General features: G+C 53.6%; 2 protein-coding genes across 2 annotated transcripts; both read right to left on the bottom strand.

The window, feature by feature from the left end:
- Nucleotides 1–638: 638 nt before the first annotated feature.
- ACET3X_008899 (uncharacterized protein) lies at nt 639–12,697 on the bottom strand (the record flags this gene model as incomplete). Its single annotated transcript, XM_069455034.1, has 4 exons — nt 639–733; nt 797–5,110; nt 5,165–12,596; nt 12,653–12,697. The coding sequence occupies 4 exons, from the start codon at nt 12,695–12,697 to the stop codon at nt 639–641; spliced, it is 11,886 nt and encodes a 3,961-aa protein (XP_069302976.1).
- Nucleotides 12,698–15,152: 2,455 nt separating this feature from the next.
- On the bottom strand, nt 15,153–15,908 carry ACET3X_008898 (uncharacterized protein; the record flags this gene model as incomplete). The annotated part of the gene is made up of 1 exon (XM_069455033.1): nt 15,153–15,908. One exon carries the CDS (start codon nt 15,906–15,908, stop codon nt 15,153–15,155), a length of 756 nt encoding a protein of 251 aa, XP_069302975.1.
- Between the last annotated feature and the right edge of the window lie 3,621 nt (nt 15,909–19,529).

The raw sequence follows: 19,529 nt of genomic DNA, 5'->3' as shown, positions 1-19,529 counted from the left end.
TAACATGGTACAGGTATGAGTATACCACGGTCTGACTCTTCAAGTTTCCTTACGTACACTGTTCATAAATCAAGCTACTCGAGACTCAATGGTCAGACACATTCTGGTCTCTCGGACTGGGTTACCTGCTGACCAAAAGGATACTGCATGCCCAGCTGGCGCGCAACTCTCATGCAACAACTACATCCCACAACATCACAACCTTCAAAACACACGAATCCTGGTGGAGAAACTCATTGACTATCTTTCCACTACCAAAATGAAGTCTCGATAGTAAAAGTACTTCGAAAGAAATAACCCCATCATCCTTGATCTGATACGAGTAGTCTCACATCAGCGGAAGAGACTTGGGCCTGCACTCCCAGTCTCCCCATGTGCTCGACCGACTCGCACCAGATCATCGTCGAATCGTAAACTCATAAGCACTAAACTCCTCCAATCCTCCAATTTTGCTCATACTCGTACAATCACCCTCTTCCGCCATCCCCCACATTAGGGTATATCCCGTGCACAACCTCCCTGCGCCTCGCAATGCAAAGAGAGTTCGTAATATGTAATGTCGAAAAGTTGCTATCATGAGTAAGAGACAAGCCCTTCGTGCTAGCAAAAATCGGTGAAAGTGAGCCAGTGGGGTGCTTCTAGGCGAAGCCAAAGTACTCGCCACCAGCCGTCATAGCGGTGTACAAGGCCTTGCGCAGATCCTCGTAACTTTCGTACTCTGGGAGGTCAAGTTCTGTTCCATAATTAGCTTCTGCTTCCAAGGAATAATAAGTCAGTATTGGGGGATGAAACTTACGGTTAAAGCAAGTGTGACTGCTAGGCAAACGATCCTTGCTACCATAATCGCGATGGATGTTGAACTTGCTGAACCCGTTCATGCCCTCGAGTTCCTTGAAGCCATTCAGCGGCACCTTACTAGTACCAGTAACGAATTGCAGTAGCTTAGCCTGCTCTTCCTTCTCGAACGTTCGGACAGCGCGCCAGAACCACTGGATCTGGGGGGAGGCGGCCGTGTAGTTGTGGTACTCGGTGTTGTTCTTCCAGTCGTCCACGTTGATGTCAGGGAGGCCAGAGATGAGAAGCTCCAGCTCTTGTTCGCTAAAGATGGAGACGAGTTCGGCCGGAACGATATCGTGGAAGCCCTTGAGGAAATTCTCGAGCTGCTCCTGGACGGCACCGACAAGACGGTGCTCAGTGATGAGGCGAATATACTCGTGCTTGTTGTCTTCAGTGACAGGAATGTTACGTCCATTCTCGATGAGGTCGACAGTCTGCATCTCACCGAAAGCCTCGACTTCCACTGAAAAGGTCTCCGTGATAATGTCCGTAATCTCGTTATGAATCATCCATTCCAGGGACTTGTAGTACTCCAGATCAAGTGTCTCCATGTCCTTGAGGCTCACCTGCTTGCCCATGATTTGCTTGTAGACCGCTCGGCTGAAATGGCAGTCGAGAACACGACCTTCGTAGAGAGCTTTACCGATGATGCGACCAATAAACTTGAAGAACATCAGATGCTCAGGGTTAATAGAACTGAGGCGATTGGGGTGGAACGTCGTGCGATCGGAAGCTACCGGTACAAAGAGAGCGTAGTCGGCGTTGAACATTTGGCGTGAGATGGACTGGAACCATTCGCGAGTAACACCACCAGCGTCAACACCTTCTTCGCCGTGGAAGCGGATGCTAAGTTTGCCAAACTTCATTTCATCAGCTGACTTGAAGTACAGCGACTTAAAGGAGTCTAGGAAGACCTGGTCTCGGCGGACAGAAAGCTGCAGAGGTGGATGTGCTTGTCGGTCGCCGCCTCGGGAGTGGAGCTTTCGGTTGAAATAGTTGCGCTTGTTGTCGAACTCCAACACCTTGGAATTCTTGACGAGAAGAGAGAATGTACCACTCATCAACTTGGGATTCTGGCGAACAAGATCGTTGAGAATCTTGCGATGCTCTTCAGTAAAGTTGAAGAACAGATTCTCCATCCTGCTTTCAGGCGGTGGGCTAGACAGAGCGAACTCTTTGGGCATCATTTTGGACAATGGCATCTCCTTGAGAGTAGTGTTCTTACACACAACCATAAGACTCTCGATGAGCGGGAGGAGTGTAGTGGCAATGTTGAGCATATTGCCGCGCTGGCGAATGATGGTGAGACACTCACTGAGCTTCTCCCACAGGGGCGCGAAAGCTCGGTCCTCATATAAGGTTAGGAGGATGTCTTCCTTCTGAGCCGGCTCAAGTGCCTCTGCGGCGGATTCGGGCTTGTCCCTGCTGTCACGTGATGGATCGAAGAGATAGTCAAGCGCCGTCAAGGCCCGAAGCAGCTTGGTTTGATCGGAGCTTGCTGGAGAGAACTTGGCAAGTGCGATGCCTTGAACATCGGTAGGCGAGCTTGCCTTTGAGACTTGAACCGTCAAGCTGGTGAGATCCTGGAGTGTTGAGCTGGCCAGATCCTTGGCAATACCAAGCAATTCTTGACCAAAGACTTCCTTCGCTCCGGGGATAGGCGAAAGGTTGCTGATGACGTTAAGAGTCTCCTGGAAGACCTTACTGTTGCATTCCCGAGCAGCCAGGATCTTAGCGACAAGTCGAAGATTGACTTCAGGCACATCGGGCGGTGTGAGTGTACGGTGCTTCTTCGCCTTGTCATCTTCGGTCTTTGACTCGTCAGGCTTGGAAGTGCTGCCTTCGCCCCCAGTAGTAGCCGTTTCAGACTGATCCGCATTCTCAGAAGCAGTCGTCATCTCAGTATCTTGGCCTTCAGGACGAGCCTCTGTGGCTGCGGTGTCGGAAGGCTGGTTCTCGGTGGCCTGGCCCTCCGCAGATGTCTCGGCTTCCTTCTTCGCCTCTTCGGCGGCCTTCTCCTTCTCCTTCTTGAGAGCCTGCAGCGGTGCGGTAATGACCTTCAGCAGTGTCGTCAATTGCTCCATGATGGTGGAGCTCTCAACGATGAGCTTGCGGTCTAGCAAGGTAAGTAGAGCATTGACTGGATACCTATTCGCCTTGGTCTCTTTGGCCTTGCCCTTGCGATTGGCACGGTTCTTGAATCCTACGCCCGTCTCATGTTCGGTCAGGAAGAATTGCCACACAGCGGGGTTTTTCTCTGTCAGCTGGGTGAGCGTGTTAAGACATTGCTGAACAACCATAAGTGGAGAGACGTCCGCGTTGATTGACAAGGCACCGTTCTTGCGGGAGATCTTTGGGGTCTTGTCCGCTGGTTGCTGAGGCTGCTTTGCTCGAATGGACAGTTGCGCAAAGCTCTTCTCGACAGCATTGACATCAGCGCTTCCATCTTGAAGAATGCTGAGCAAAATGCTGATGACCTCCGCACGGTTCTGGCGGTTCTCACACACGTAGCGCAAGATGGAGCTCAGGCTGCCCTTTGCGCTTCCCTGCTGTGGGATGAACATGAGTCTAAGGAGCGTCGCAACGCCGGCTTTGTCGAGCATCTGTACGCAAGGGCGTGCCTTCTTCTTCTGCGACGGATCATCCGGCTGGGCACGGCGGTCACCTCGTCTATAACCGAACTCGTTGAACTGATGTAACCGGCGATCGCCTCCCATCGCTCGGGCTTCCGCGGATAGCTCTGGCGGGAGCTGGCGCAGAACGTCTTCATCTGTATCCATAAGCACAGCAGCTCGTAGGGTGGGTTCCAGGGACGCGAAAAAGCTTGCAGGATCCATCTCTTCAGCCTGCGGAGGAGGAGCACCAGCGTTGGCTTGGTTGCGACGACGGTTCTCTTCGCGTTCTCGGCGACGACGCTCTTGTGCTTCTTGCGCAAGCAGCTCGGCTCGGATATCTGCAGGGAGAGCTGCTAAGAAATCCTCGTTGATATCTGTGGGTGCTTCGCCTGCTGCTCCTGTTTCTTCGGGTGCGGTCGGAGCCTGTGCTTGTGCCGGGGCTTGCGACTGCTGCTGCGCTTGTTCTTGTCGTCGTGCCGCAGCCCGTTGTTCTGCTCTACGCTCAGCCACCTGTTGCATCAAGACCTCTTCACGTAGATCCTCAGGAAGAGCGTCCAAATACTCCGTGTCGATACCCAGATCCGTGATGTCGTACTCATGACCTCGAATCATAGTCGTGATACGTGGCGGAGGTGGCCCGGCGGGTTCTACGGGGGCGGGCTCAGCAGCCGCGGGTTGTGCTGAAGACTCTCCAGTCTCAACGCCCTCCATTGCTTGCGCTTCTGGCGCGGTTTCAGACTCCACCTTGGATTCGTCCTCTGCTGATTGCTCTGGAGCTCGGGTCGCAGCTTCAGCGGCTTCGCGTTCCTGTCGCTCGCGCTCCTCCTTCTCCTGTGCCTCGCGCCTCTCGCGCTCTTCGCGCTCCTGCTTTTCCTTCTCCTCTTGCTCTTCTTTGAGCTTGCGAGCGATTTCTGCTTGGCGCTCTTCTAGGCGCTTCTTCGCTGCCTCCATGGCGGGTGGAACCATGACTTTTAGGATGGAGTTGATGACCCGGTTGCTCTTTTCGATTGCCGCAGGGCCGTAGAGAATTCTAGCTTCCTCCTGCCAGCGTTGGCTGGTGTACGCCTTGACAAATGACACCGCAGAGTGTGGGTCTTCTCGAGCAGTGCGCGATGTGTACGTCTCTCGCATGCGAGCAATATCGCGGCGCATGCCAGTATCAAAAGGTGGCATACCCATTGAGTTGCTGAAAGAAAGATGCAGTGCGCCGCCGTGCTGGTGTAATGTCGGGCCACCGGCGCCGGAGCTCATTGCGTTCAACAGGTTGCTGATGAATGAGACAGGGCTGTCATTCTGACTGAAGACACGGGGGCCGCGACCTTCAATGGCATGAACCCAGTCGCTGTTGCCTTCGTTGCGCGGTCGGCCATCTGGTCCAGCGGAGCGACCACCTCGCTGAAGCAGAGGGTTGATACCATCGTCAGTGACGCGGGGACCGGCACCTGGACGATGTGAGCGGTAAGCTGGTACAAGGATGCGATCACCTGGACCTGCGGGGAACATCCATGGGCTGAGGCGGTGGGTGTGCCGAACAGTAGGCGGTTGAGGGTCTTCCCAGCCACCGCCCCATGCAATCTCCGGCATGGCGTCGTCGTCGTCCTCCATTCCGGGATCATAGTGGATATCCTCGTCATACTCCTCTTCCTCCTCATCCATATCTAGTTGAGTTAGTTGAGGTTCAAGATGTTGTTCTATCCTATGCAGTAACGGACCTTCTTCTTCCATGTTGTCGTCTAGGAAATCCTCAAGATCTCCACCTTGCTGACGCATCTGCTCAAGAAGCTGAGGAGGATCAAGGACGAAGCCCAATGCGCCCGGAGGCATGTTAGCGTCGCCGTTGGGGCCGCCGGGGAAATCGTCTGGATCGTCGCTCCAGTCGTCCTCCTGGTCTTCGGCAAGGCTGGCGTTCTCGTCATCGCCTGTTACTTCCTCCATCGCGTCCATGGCCTCTTCCATGTCATCCATGCCTTCGTCACCATCATCATCCATATCGTCCATGTCATCATCGTCATCGTCTTCATCGTCTTCATCCTCGTCTTCTGAATCATCATCGTCAGAGCCCATGGCGTTGCCATCATCGTCGAGCTCAATCTCAACATCGACATCACCAGGAAGACCTTCAATTGGACCCATACCGTTGACATCCATCTCGAGAATCTCTTCATCCTCATCTGAAACAACATCGTCGTCACCAATGTCCGCTTCCTCAAACTCCATATCGTCCCCATAATCATCGTACATCATCTCCTCACCCTCCTCATCTTCTGAGTCTTCATCGGATTCTGACTCGTGAGCCTCGAACATGCCCAGTGTGGAGTTGCGGAACAAATCGGGCGTCTCTTCGCGTTCGTTACCGATGAGATCGTCATCGGACGCGGTAGAGATTTCGTACTCGTCGGCAGAGTCGGGGGCGGAGGAAGTATCATAGTGCATGCTCAGATCCATGGCGACAAAGCAGAGCCACTTCAGAGGCTTGAGTATGTACTTAACCACACGCTTAGCGTTCGGGAAGTTGAGATCGATGTCTGCAATCGCCGTTGTGAGAATAGTGACAAAGTTTTTCTCATACATGATCTTTGCCATCTGCTTCAGATTAGGAGTCAGGTCGGCGTTCTGGGTAAGCATCTCGCCGTTTGGACGCTGCGACACCATCCTGGAGAAGATGTCGGCGATACTTAGTAGACGAGAGTACTTCATGTCGAGTGGCTCGTCCGAAGCGCTGGCATCCTTGAAGGCCTTCAAAGCATGCTCAAGGACGAACTTGCGCACGAAAAGTAGGTCTGGCTCGGTCTCAACATACGGTGAGATTGGCACATCGGTCTTGGGCAGTGTAAACTCTCCAGTCTTATTGCAGAGTGAGACGATGACGTCGATCGCGCAGTTTGATGTCGCCACCTTCTTCTTGAAGGCGAGATCCCCTTCATGATTCAAGCTCCCAACAGGAACAACGTTGTTGAGGAGATAGTTCAGGACGCCCGAGCGAGGCTTTGAAGGTGTCACGGTGTAAGGGTCTGCCTTCCTGGAGAAGTTGATGAACTCAATCTTTGTGCGATTGTAGCTTTGTAGAAGCTCGGCGAGACACTTCAGGATGAAGCAGCGGTAGATGTAGATCGGATGCTCTTCAGCCTTGAACACGGGTTTCTCCGGTTTAGCAGCTTCCGTAGCAGCAGTAGCCGGCGTAGCAGTAGCATCATCTGAGCGCGACTCGTTGCTTGTCTGTCCTTCAGGTGCGCTCTCTTTAGGCTTGGCAAGCTCAGGCTTGTCCTCTGCTTCCTTATAGGCTAGCAGCTCGCAGAGCAGGTAGTGAATGACGCCATCAGGGTTCTCAACCACAGGAACCTTGAGATCTGAAGTCTTTGTCCGCTCGAGGAATGGCTGCTTAGGCGCTTCGCTAGATTCCTTTGGCTTGTCAGCCTCCGCTGTGACCTCCGAAGATTCCACGATGCTCGTTGCTTCGATTGGAGGTGGCTCAGTCTTTTTGAGCATCAAAGTTTGCGGTCGCTGGTTAGGATCAAAGCCCTTCAACTGGAGCTTTTCGTTGGTGACTTCGACGAAGATCTCAGGTGCACGGATGGCTAGCGCGTACATCTGGCGAGTGTAGCCAGTAGTGTCCGTCTGCCTTCGGTCGCGCGACTCAAACATCTGCTGAATCTCGGTACGCATAATCTGTCGAATCATTTCGTCATCTTCGATCATGTGGCGAAGGACAATCATGAAAGCGCTACGCAGGCCTTCGTTGGTGATGCCTGCAAGTTGCTTGACCATGAGGAAGAGCCGCTGAATGTTGCGCTTCTCGGCGAGGCGGGTAGCAATCTTGCGCGTGCGAGTAAGCATAGCGAGTACTCGTGTCACGGATAGAGCCAGCGACTCATCCTTCCCGATGCGAGGCAGCATTTCGATGATTGCGTTGAACAGCAAGTCCTTCTCCTCAATACTGACAATAGGTTCTGGTAGCTCATCAACTGTGGTCTCTTCCGTGGACTCTTCTGTTGGTGGGGTCCATGAGATCTGGTGCGGAAGTTGATCCTCAGCCAGCAGTCGTTCGACGATAAGCAGGACCTGGCCGATCCAAGGCGATGAGTCCTCTGGGGATTGGTCTGGAAAGATCTTGATGAAACCCAACAACGTATTGAAGTGTTCCTTAAGCTGTTCAACAATGACGTCGTAGAAATCCTTCTCTTGGAGTATCAACGCCAGAAGATGGGCAGAAGCTGCAATTTTCTTGCCTTGGTTTCGGAAATCGTCATCACTCTGCAATGACATCAGAGACTGGACAAGCATCATGCCAATCTCCCCACGCATCTCGGATGGATTTGGTGATTTCGAAACGGCGGCGGAGATGAGATCAGCAAGCTCGAAGGTGACATCCTCGTGCGTGTTGAGCACGTCAAGGGATTGCTCAACAAGCTTCTCGCGGAGCTTGGTTCGCTGCTCATCCAACATGTCCAGTGCAACGAGCTGTGTTGAGTTGCCGTTGGCCATCCGCTTTTGATACGCAAGAGTAGTCTGTGGTGCAGCAGGTGCCTGGGTGGCCTGATCACCCGATACAGGTGTGGCAGACGTAGGCGCTTCCGTCTCTGCAGTTAAAGTGTCAGCGTCTTCCATCTGGACCGACTGTGTCTCTGGCTGCTCAGATCCATCGTCCTCCCGCGTTACTTCGCTCGATGTCATACTAGCGTCGTCGGGATGCTCGGGGACCACCACTTCAGCTCGGCTTGGTGAGGTGGATGGTGGACCACGTGCTTGAATCTCATACTGTGGAATGGGATTCCTGGAAACCCCTGGACGGGCCTGATTCCTGCAGTACTCATTCGCCATATTAAAGTTGTCGCAGCAGCGATACAGGGCTTCTTCGGCAAGGCTCTCCTCGTGTCCGTTTTCCTTCAAACGCGGCAAGTGATCTCCGTTCCTGGCGGACCAAGGCTTGATGATAGGCTTGCTCCGCTTTGGAATCTTGTCGATACTCTTCCACGCTCCGTGCTCGCCTTCGCATTCAAGAACAGATTTCAGAATGTTGATAGACGTCTTCACAATTGAAGTGGTTGCTTTGTCGATGAGGTCCGAGTTCCAAATCTTCTCGACAGGAACAATCACGGCGTAGCGGAGCTCGACGAGGAATTGTGCAGTCAAGAAATAGTCAGACCGCTCCCGGTCTCGGTCCGGTCGAGTTTGCATTGATGACGTCTGCGGAGACTCTGAGATGACCTTGAAGTTGATAATCTGAGAGAAAAAGGCCAAGATAATCTTGATACCTCCAAGCGACAGGTTGAGCAGTCGTTTTGATTCCTCGCTGGTGTCTTCTGCCGGCTTCTGGGTAATCTCAAGCGCCGATTGATAGAACTGGTTGAGAATGTTTGCCAGAACATCAAATCCGCCCAGGTTGCGGAAGGATACAAGCAATAACGTCAAAGCTTGTGATCGATCCAGGTTTGGCTCAACGATAAGCTGCGACAAGGACGTCAGGATGACAATCCAGTATGCATAGCGATCTTCAATGATTTCCGATTCCCTTGGACCTTCATACTCAAGCTGATCGATGACGGCCTGAGCAAGTTGATCCGAAACAACCGTAGCACACTGCCTCTGGTAAGCCTCCAAGCTGCGGCGGAACAAGAGCAGTTTTCCAAGCGACTGGAAGAAGGGCGCAACCTCGGTGGGTATTCTACTCAGCAAATTGCGGAGAGTCTGTGTGTTCTTAAACTGCGCACTGTTCTGGCTCGCAACAGTGTTTTCGGAAGTCGAGCCTGGAGCAGCAGCGTCTCCGGTGTTTGTTGATTCGGTAACGCTGTTTCCAATCCGGAACACATTATCGGCCTCGTCATTGCCAAAGCCTGAACTAGTGATACGGGTCTCCTTCTCCCATTCGGTAGGCATGTTACGCTGTAGCAACAACTCTTCCCAGACACAGCTTCGATGCAGCTTTCCGAGGCTATCCACGAGACGAGCATACATATCAGCGAGATTGATCTGGCTGGACACATTATGCGAAGAGCGAGTAGTGTACATCTGACTCTGGAATGTCAAGGTCATAGCTCCGACAAGCGTATGGGCAGAAACTAGGGCTTTGACGAATTGCGTGCCTTGTTGCAACATCTCAGTGTTCTGAGAAGTGCCAGAGCTGGTGAAGGGTGCGAAGAAAGCTTGTTTGCCGGTGTGGTCGAGGAGAGGCTGCAAGCGCCCCAAAGCTGCTTGTGTACGCTTGATCAGAGATGGCACTGCAATGTGCGGCTTCTGCTCGACGAGCACTTGGACGACATGGCCAAACTGCTCACACATGCTGCGGTACTCACCTGCCTTTGGGTCTAAGCAGGCAAGGCTTGAGATGTCGAGGATCTTGTCTACACCATCGAGCTCGACGTACGCAGCACACATGGCGTGATTTGAGAAGAACCCAGAGAGGAAGCGGCAGAGAACGCGGATGTATTGACCAGTGGTAGGGCCCTTGGTGCTGTCCTCCGTCTCAGTGACTTGGTCAAAAGCGACTGATTCGATAGCAGTGTCATCAGCATCCTTCATCTCTACATCGGTAGTCGTAGATTCCGAAGCTTGAACTGTGTTCTGCTCAGAGCGTGATCCAGAGAGGGCTTGGCGACCCCCGGCAACGATAAGCTTGCCAGCAGCGTCCTCGGACCAAAGCTTGGCTCCTACACCTTCCCTCTCGGCCTTTTCAGCGCAAAGCTGAACCACACGCGCGATGAGTTCGCTGAGACATGAAAGAACACGTGCCTTCAGAGGAGGGTGATGGCGCACCAGCTCATCGAAAGAGTTTCCGATCAGAGTAGGCATCTCAGTATCAGCGTCAAGTGCTTTGATGTGCGCAGGACTCTCGAAAATTTCAAAGAATCGCTCGAGAGCGGTGGACGACTGGAACAGCTTCATACCAGCCTCAGCCAAGCAGATACCGTCAAAGGCCGGCGGTAGAGTCGAAATGGCTTCGGCTACAGGCAAGATGCCCTCTGCAAGTGGCTTTCCGTCTTGCCGTGGAGGATATGTCGATGGTGTTGAAGCACTCACGTCAGCGTTGGCTGCAGCGATCGATTCTGAAGCGGGCTCCCCAGCCACAGTCTCCAAGAACGCATCGCTAAGACCTGCTTCGGCGATAACTTGATAGCTAGTGGGCTCATTGTTGATGAAGCTGGTAAGGATTGTGACAGCCATACTCCAGACAGTTGAGCCGAACGTCTTGGCATTGGATAGCACAGTGCGCAAGCTGCTGAGCAGCTGTTGCGAGTCAAGCAAGTTTCGCATCAGGCGATCGAAGTTTCCGCCTGTATGCGACATCATGTGGTTGAGGAACTTGAAAAGCCAGCGTAGACTCTGCTGATGGTAGAACGGAATTTGATAATCAGTAAGCTGCGTCTTGTACTCCTTGGGCATGCCCTTGTCCTCTTCTGCGAGCTTCTTAGACGTGTCGACCTCGTATTGCATCAAATCAGCAATGATCTCAAGTCCCTTCGCGGCTACGAGGGCTGAGAAGGCGTCGCGCAGGTTGTACACGAATGTGTCAAGGAAGTTGAGAATCTTTGGGTGGTTGCGTTCTGCCTTTGCGGTACGCAGCTTGAGGACATCGACAAGAATTTCCAGGAGACCAGCAGCCACCATCTGCTCACCAGTGCGCGTTTGAGAGGTAGGTAGAGTGTTCAGAAGGGAGAACAAAGCATCACGCCATTCATCTTCTTCGATATCATCAGGGTTACCAGTCTCTTCGCCAAGTCCAGCGACGAGCTTGCGCACAACATAAAACAGCACACCGTGGTTAACGTTGACGCTGAGGGCAGTGCAGACATCAGGCGCTTTCGACTTGTGCTTTGCAAGAGCCTCGAGAGCGCTCATGGTGTACGTCTGTAGTTCCATCGAGATACCGGTCTCACCATTGCCTGGCGGATGGACCAGCTCAGAGAGCTGGTAGGCAAGTTGTAACCGGCGTGGCTCATCTGCATCTTGCTGGCCCAGCTTTGCCATGAACTCCTTCTCAATATGTACGTAGCCAATGTTTGCGATGGATAGAAGGCGGATGGCGACTGCACTGTCGCGTCCTGCGTGTCCCTCGTGAAACATCTTCGCGGTACGAAGCTTGTGTAGGAACTCATAGTGGACTGTGTCCGGTAGACGTGCGAGTCCGTCCTTAATCAGATCGTGTACGTCGGTGTTGGCCACCTTGTCGGCTGACAGCTCGAAAATCTTTGGCCCATTCGTTGTACCACTGGGTTGTCCGGGTGTGAAGACTGGCGTGCTCGGCGAATCAGTAGTGGGCGGGGGCTGGGGCTGTCGCGGTGTTCGGTTGGGGCCCATGCTCGACGTCCGTCGCACTGGAGTCGGTGTTGTGGGTGCGGGTGCGTCTGTAGATGCCGGTTTGCTGCTCTCTGCTTCGGACGAGGGAGTGGGTTCGTAGTATGAGATGAAGACGCCCCCGAACTCCTGCTTCATCGATGCTTCGGACATGGAGTACATGGCAACCAGGTCAGAGGGACTGACTCTATCAGTGCTGCCGGCGCGCTCCTTGCCTTTGCCTGCCGGTGTGCCGAAGACTGGTGCTGCCGTAGCGGGGCCTTTTGCGAACGGGCTGGCGAGCTTCTGGACCTTGTCGAGGTTGATGTTGTAGTGGCTGGCGAGAAGAGATGGGTGCAGCGTGGCGGGAGCCAGGCGCATGCGTGCGGCAGCATAGCGCTGAGCGAGGCGATGGCCTAGGCGAAGCGTAGCTTTGAGAAGCGATGTCGAAGTTGTGTTTAGCAGCTTGTCCAGGCGTTCGCTGCTGGAGTACAGGCTGCGGTTGCCGCAATTCTCCAGGAGCATGCGCGTGAAGTTGAGAATCTGCTCGATCAGCTCGCGGTCGCCATCCCGTGATACGTGCAGGGTATCCAGGACGGCGTCGGTTGTGGTCTGCTCCGAGCTGGTGCTTCCTTCCTCAGCGTCGCCCTTGAGCAGTAATCGGCGCTGGAAGGACTGTGTCTGCGGCCCGTCTGCCAGGCCATACTCCTTGTTGAACAGCTCAAGGATGTGGTCGAAGCGGTTCAGGGCGGGGATCCAGTGGTATGCGTCACCGCGGGGAAAGGGCCAGTGCCTAGGGAAGGAAGCGAGATGTGCGGGCAGCTGGAATAGCGGTATTGACTCGGTTGCCTTGACAAAGTCCGCTATCATGGGCGACTGCAGTGGCTTGTTAGTAGTGGCGGGGAGGGACATGGCAGAGGGTTCTAGCTCACCAGAGTCGACTCATGTCGCGAAGTAGCCTGTTTCTTGATCTTCATGTTTGCGCCGGGCGCTCGGAAGGCGAAGCTTCCTCACATGCACGCTCTATGAAGCTGGTCTCTAGCGAGTGGCAGTCGTGTGTAGGCAGTCGGAGAGCACGGTGGGAAATCCGTGGCGCGGGAGGCTGTCTGGACGCAGGCTGCGACTGCCTTTACCGGAAGCGCAGAAACCCAAGGTGACTACGTTTTAGTGGAGCGAAAAGCGGGGTCTTGATGATGTACGTTGGCGCCGTATCCACACACAAAAGCAGTCGTAGCGAAATGTAGATAATGCGTGTGAGCGGGCGGGTTGGCGGAGAAGAGGCGTGCGTGGGTAGGTCGCTGCGAGATTCCACGGTGCAGGCGCGGATCTGGGACAGCTAGTTGGTCGCTTCTTGGCGGGGTGCGAGTGCCAGAGTTTGATTAGCGGCAGCCTCTATGTCGGCGGAGAGCGGGTGTGTGAGGTGAAGTTGTGGTGGGAGCTGTAGCTATGAGCACTACAGGTCGCAGTTTCCGCAATGATGAAGATGTGGTCCGTGCCCGATGATCCAAGCTTAGAGCGTCACGAAAGCGACGCGCTGTCGTCAGTGACTCTTCGGGCGAAATGACGATAATGAATGCGCTGGGACAGGCTACGACACTCATGGCGCGATGATATACCGTCTCTCCCTACCACCACATGTGAGTTCTGCTCGCGGATATTCAAGGATATCACGACCATGCGCTTGCACCACCAAAAGCATTGGGTCGACGACCCAGAGAGGACAGGTAAAATGGCATCATGTATTACTCAATATCAGATCATACGTTGTTAGAGAAGCTTCATCAAGACTGCCAGTACCCCCCAGCCTACCTGCGAAACCACCCACCCGTCCCACTCGCATTCTCCTCCCTCCTCTGCCCACCCCCATTCCCCCCATTCTCTGCCTTCCCATCATCCACCAACCTAACAGTCTCCTCCAACACCAACAGATCCCTCTCAATCATCTCCGCCCAGTTCTGGATATCTCCCACCTCATTCAACTTCTTCGTGCCCCCTTGCAGCAACTTATCCCACTCGGCCGTTTGTTTCGCCAGCGCCGCCGTCTGCTTTGCCAGCTCCTTTTCCTGCTTTGATATGGCAGCCGAGTTGGCGTGCAGGTCCGCTGTGCGTGTGCGCATTTCGTTGTCGACGCTGGCGCCGACGGACATGAGGGATGCGGTTACGGCGGCGCGGGCTTCGGTCTGGCGCCGAGCGGCTTCTTCTGCGGACGGGGGCGAGGAGGAAGGCATGTTGGTGATGCTGATGTTTACGAGAAGGGTAGATGGCGCAGGCTTGTTGGAGGGTGGTATAGTAAGTTGTCTTGATGTGCTGGAAGGAGAACGGGTTGTTATGCTCTGTTGGTTAGAACAGCTACCTTCCCGGCGAATGACGATCTGCGAACTACTGGGTAACTCCGCTGTAGTCAGACTACCTAGCATCGCTCCAATCATCCCTCTTCATACTGCGAAACATAGTGTAGCATGTTGATTGGCGACGCGGCTGTCTACCGGAGGCTTCTAGGGGCCGCTTCTGGCTCACTGCGCGATGGTGTAACGGGCTTTGATGTGAATGGCCGGCGAAAGCACTCAATCTATGGTCACACCTTGCGCAACGGCAGTTACCTTCTCTGCTCCATCTCTGACACGTGTACGAGGCTAGTATGCATGTTGTATGGCGTGACCACTTGAATCTATGACTGGACAGCGGGGTAGCAGCGAGCACCAGCAGTCTATCTTGGTTAAGAACTGAGTATTGGCTCCTGCTACCAAGGTTGTTCGTGTTCATGGCAGATGAAAGAATACCTTGGCTGCTGATGTACTTCTCCATTCGCAGGATGAGATGCACTGGGTGTTGGTCTAGTGGTCCTGATGCCGAAGACAATACGGCGAGCGGGGTTCGGGCAACAGTTCCGAAAGACGTGCTGTCAGCTTCATAAAACAGACATGTCTCTTCTCTCTGTCGTGCATGAAGTCTGGAAGAAGCTGTCTGCCTGAGATCGACGCCCGAAGTTGTGGCGGCGATTCATCCAAGGCGGGGCGCCTGCTGTGGGGCCTTTGGCCGGGGAAGCGCAGTCGATGGGGGTACAATCAACACCTTATCAGTAGTTGCCATTTCAGGAAACAGCCAAGTTGGGCACGTGTAACCGAACCTATTGGAGCAGTAGACTCGTCCTTTAGATTCCTCTTCGTCTGGCCATTCCTCTACGCTTTTCGAGGATCAGGTTTCTTGCCGCCGTGAGAATCCATAAACAATCATCACTTGTTGTAGAATGCACGATGCGCAAGAAGCATATTGGGCCCAATTCGATAAATTCGTAAGATGTAAAACATATAACCAAAAAAGCGTAAACGAGAGTAGAGAAAAAGTCGTAAAACCCCCCATGCGACCGGATAAGAACAGAGTGATCCAGCCACACAAGTATCCAGACATCGCACCCAAACCAAAGGATTCGACTTATGCCGCAATCTCCTTCGCAACGCGCTTGACAACATCCCCAACAGCAGCAGCTGCCTTCTCAGCCTCGCGCTTCGCATTCCTAGCCTTGATCTTTGCCTGCGCGCCCTTGATCTGCTCGACCAAGAACTCAACGCCCTCGTCCGCCCTAGAACCATACGTCAAGTGCGCAGGCAAGACGCTCAGCGTACCCCGGCATACGGCGTCACCAGGCTGGCAGATGATCAGGACCTTCTCCTTGGGGAAGTTGGGGATCTGGTCGTTGTCCTGAAGCTTCTGTGTGTCACCGTATGTGACAACACCTGCGATTTGATCCATGACGGCAGCATCGAGCTCTTCGATAGCGCGGTGGTTGACAGCCGCGCCTTGACTGTAGCCTGAGGAAACGATGACGGAATCTGGGCACTTTTGGGCCATGCTGTTGAGGGTGTCTTTGAGGAGGTTCTTGGAGCGTGCGTCGGTGCCGCCGGGGAGGACGTTGGTGCCGATTGAGGCGGCGTAGGGAATGCCTTCAGTGGCGACTGCATCCCTGCCAAACTCTTGCTTGAGGCCATCAGAGGTAGGAGGGCCGACTACGGTTCCCATGTTGCCAACCTCGGTCGAGCCGCGGGCGAACGCGAAAAGGATATCTCTGCATCCACCTTGACTGAACTCACTCGAGCTGGAGCCAGTGCCACCGAAGAGCTGGCGGCTTTCCAGAGGGGCGGCAGCGGCAAAGCCAGCGAGGGTAGCGATGAGGATGGATTGGGCGTGCATGGTGTTTTTTGTTGAAAGTGTGGTTGGAAATGTGTCTGATTTTGACAAAGAGGTGAAGAAGAAGCGAAGAATATAGTAGCGAATGTAAGCACCGGGCCTGTGGTGTTGGTGACAGTGTTGACTGATGATCTCCAACTGAAGCTGGCATCCTACCTTCTTATAATCCTATGTCGTTCGGCCAGACTTGGAACCAAAACGTCTAGCCATGATGATGATCAGGTATGTGAGCAAGGGCATTGCCCAAAGCGCTGCCAAGGTATCATTGGACTCATCGATCAGGCGGAAACAACCGTCAATCGAAAGAGCAGCCGAGGAAGGTAGTCGTCGACTAGAGATACGATTGGTCAGATCTGTATCGATGTATTGCCAGGAGGGAAGTCCAGTGTCATGGAACTGCTACCAAGAGATGCCAAGTTGGTTGTGTTCCCAAGAGGCATGGTGGAGATGGGGTATGGAGGGATACTAGTTTCTCGTGGAGTCTCTGCGCCTCAAACAACCTATCCCGTTAGCCACTCAGGGCCTGAAGGTGGTCCGACTACCGAAAAAACACTCTCAATGTCAATGCGCTCAGGCTTTACTTCTTAGTCACCCTGGCCGATCCTGTTACAGGGCAGCGACTCGCACGAGGGAGTTCCTAGTGCGTCCACAACGTGCCTGCCGTGCCTCGGTAAGTTATAGACAAGACTGCTGATCATTGGTCAGGGCGACGTCGGTATACGACCTGTCAGTGTAAGAAGTTGAGCTGACAAGAGGACGGCTGTCTCGAAATGACAGATGGACACATTTACAAGCAATGCAAGAGGCGGGCCCGATATTATGCAAGTCTGTAGTCCGAAATAGGGAGCTGTTTGTACAGTACCGCATTGAAGTGTATACGGAAGGTATGCTCGCCTCTGAGAGCGCTTCCAAGCGGAAACAAGCTTTCGTATATTTACAACGTGATATAAGGCTGATCGACGTGACGGGTGCGTCCCGCTGTGGATCGTGTACTATTTTGGTTTCGACTACATGTGCCTGACGCCCCTCGCCGTTTCAGCTTGGAACGTGATGCAAAAAGCAAGCGCACCAAAGATGGCCAAACACTGGCAACACCAACATCGCATGTTCACCGTTATGAGTGGAAATCTCCGAGCTTGGGAACCATGCCATGTTGTCTTTGATCGTAACACCTGGCCAATGGAAAAATCCGCTCGCAAAGGTACTCCAATAAATGAGCGTATGTGGTGCACGCGATGCCCGCAGACGAGCAAATACGGTAAAATTCGCCTACGCTGATGGTCGTATGTTGTCCGCATGCTTCAGACATTGCAAGTATAGCATGTCTGTGACGTGTTGATTTACTGGTCCCCGACGCAGCCTGCATACGGGAACCGATTCCTTGCGTCCTTCTACACACGCGGGTTTCTAGAAGCCTTGGAAGCAAAAAGCATAGGTACAGGCCCAATCATCGTGCGGTGATGATGTTGAGATCCTGGAAATTGACCGGCCCATGATTGCTCTGTAACGTGGTTCAGCCGCAGCACCGACACGGTGGGATGACTCGCATGGAGCGGCACGATCGTTTCAAACTTCAGCCTCGCATCTACCGACGAGTCGTTCCATGCCTGGAGTATTGCCAATACGACTCAACTGAGAATGTGGTCGGTTGTGATGAACACGGCGATTCTCGCGTTCTCTTTTCCAGACTGATTTCTGCCTTAACGCAGAACTGACGTTGCTATTGCTGTTGCTGCTGCTGCTGCTGCGCTCGCGACAAGGCCTTACAACCTTTGCACTCTCCTCTGCACGACTTCGGATATACAACTTCCAGTGATGCCGGCTGGATCGCGCGTAACTTGATGATTGTGACGCGTTGTCAGAAGGCTGGAGACCTGGGGTGCCAAAGTCGGAATCTCAGGGTCATGACATCAACCGGTGGTCAAAGCGCAGCATCCCGTAAACTTTACGAGATGCACGGCAACGACAAGACACATACCATGTACATCTTCGCATCCTGATGTATGGCCGATGGCAAAACGGATGAGCGTTATCGACCCCACGACGATACGAAGATGCCCAGCTTTGCGAGCAGGGATGGTTCCCGTCGGGAAGCAGAGCCTCCAAGCCTTGCGATAACGGTAGCGTATGATTGGGCCGAATAGGACGACAACCATGGTACCCAGGTATCTGTATAATATCAGACAAGAAAGGATACACAAAGCCATACTGAGCCTTGAGAAAGAAGACGACTTGAATTTCATCCACCAAAATGCACGATCCCATCGCCGATGCAAAGGCTCAGGAAGCAACGCGCCAGTACACTTTCCGACCGGCTACCCCCGCCGACATACCTGCTCTCCAGAAAATGATCGGTTCCTCTCTTCGCAGCCTGGGAAAAGGGTATTACAGTCAAGCCGAGCTCGATGGCTCAATAGGCTACCTCTTCGGCCCTGATTCCGTTTTGATAGCAGACCAGTACGTACCTAGCCCTAAGCATCCGTAGACATAAGGCGTCCGTCATCAACGAACGGAACTTGGTACCTAAAACGATACCAAAGAGCGCCATAGCTAATCATGTGAATACAGGACATACTACATCCTCCATCCTACCAACTCGCCAAGCACAATCTGTGCTTGCGGCGGGTGGTCCTTTCGGAAAACGCTGTACGGCGGAGACTCTGCACCCTCGCCTCTGCGTATGCCAGAGAAGCGTGATCCGGCTGTGGACCGCGCAAGCATCCGTGCTATTTTCACGTCTCCAGAGTACGCGCGCAGGGGCCTGGGTACCATGATGATGCGGTACTGCGAGGCGCGGGCACGGGAGGGCAAGAAAGGTGAGACAAAGGGTTTCACGCGGCTGGAAATGGGGGCGACATTGAGTGGAGTTGCGTTGTACGAGCGATGCGGGTATGTGAGGAGTGGGAGGGTGGATGTGGTCAAGTGTCCTAATGGGGAGGGAATCAAGATCTTACATATGACTAAGGATTTGGGGGCGTAAAAGACGAGGCTGTTTACGAGAACGTGGGTTTAGTCAGCTTGCAGTTATTTTCGGGGAAAAGAGATGAGTATGCGGTGCGAAGATGACCCTTGCTGCTGGTGCAATCGATCTTGTGAGATGCGGTGATGTGTTGGCAGGGAAGCATGATCGCCGCCGGGTTGGGGTTAGTGGATGATGGTCGCCTCGCGGTAAGGCACCCGATGAGGCGAATATACTTCTTGTGGCGCTATGGTGCGGTCTTGATTGGCAAGGTGATACAAAGAGAAGTGAGAAACTTGTATCGTGGTCATGGTGGATTGTATATGAAGTATGCGGGGTCGCTCAGCATCAACTATACGATATCTCCTCCCTTTCTCGCAGAGTGTTTGCGCTTCTTCGTCACGTCAGCTCGAAACTTGTACTGTTAGCCTTACCCCACGATTGAGAATAAGCACGAACATGTCAACCCCGATTTCAAGTACAAAAGACCCCAAAGCGGCAGCGTTGTCCACGGCCGTAGTCATCATCACCGTACCATCAGGCACATGATCTCGTCGTGGACACTTATTCGGCAGAACTAGTTTGCGCAGTTCGCATCTCCGATGCCTAGGCTCAGGGCGTGATCACCGGGGTGGACGAGTAGGATGTTTCTGGGGTTTGATGTA

The sequence above is a fragment of the Alternaria dauci genome, chromosome 9 (assembly GCF_042100115.1).
Source record: "Alternaria dauci strain A2016 chromosome 9, whole genome shotgun sequence".
Taxonomy (NCBI): Eukaryota; Fungi; Ascomycota; class Dothideomycetes; order Pleosporales; family Pleosporaceae; genus Alternaria; species Alternaria dauci.
Note: the sequence above shows the minus strand (reverse complement) of the source record. Positions and strands in the feature narration are given on the sequence as shown.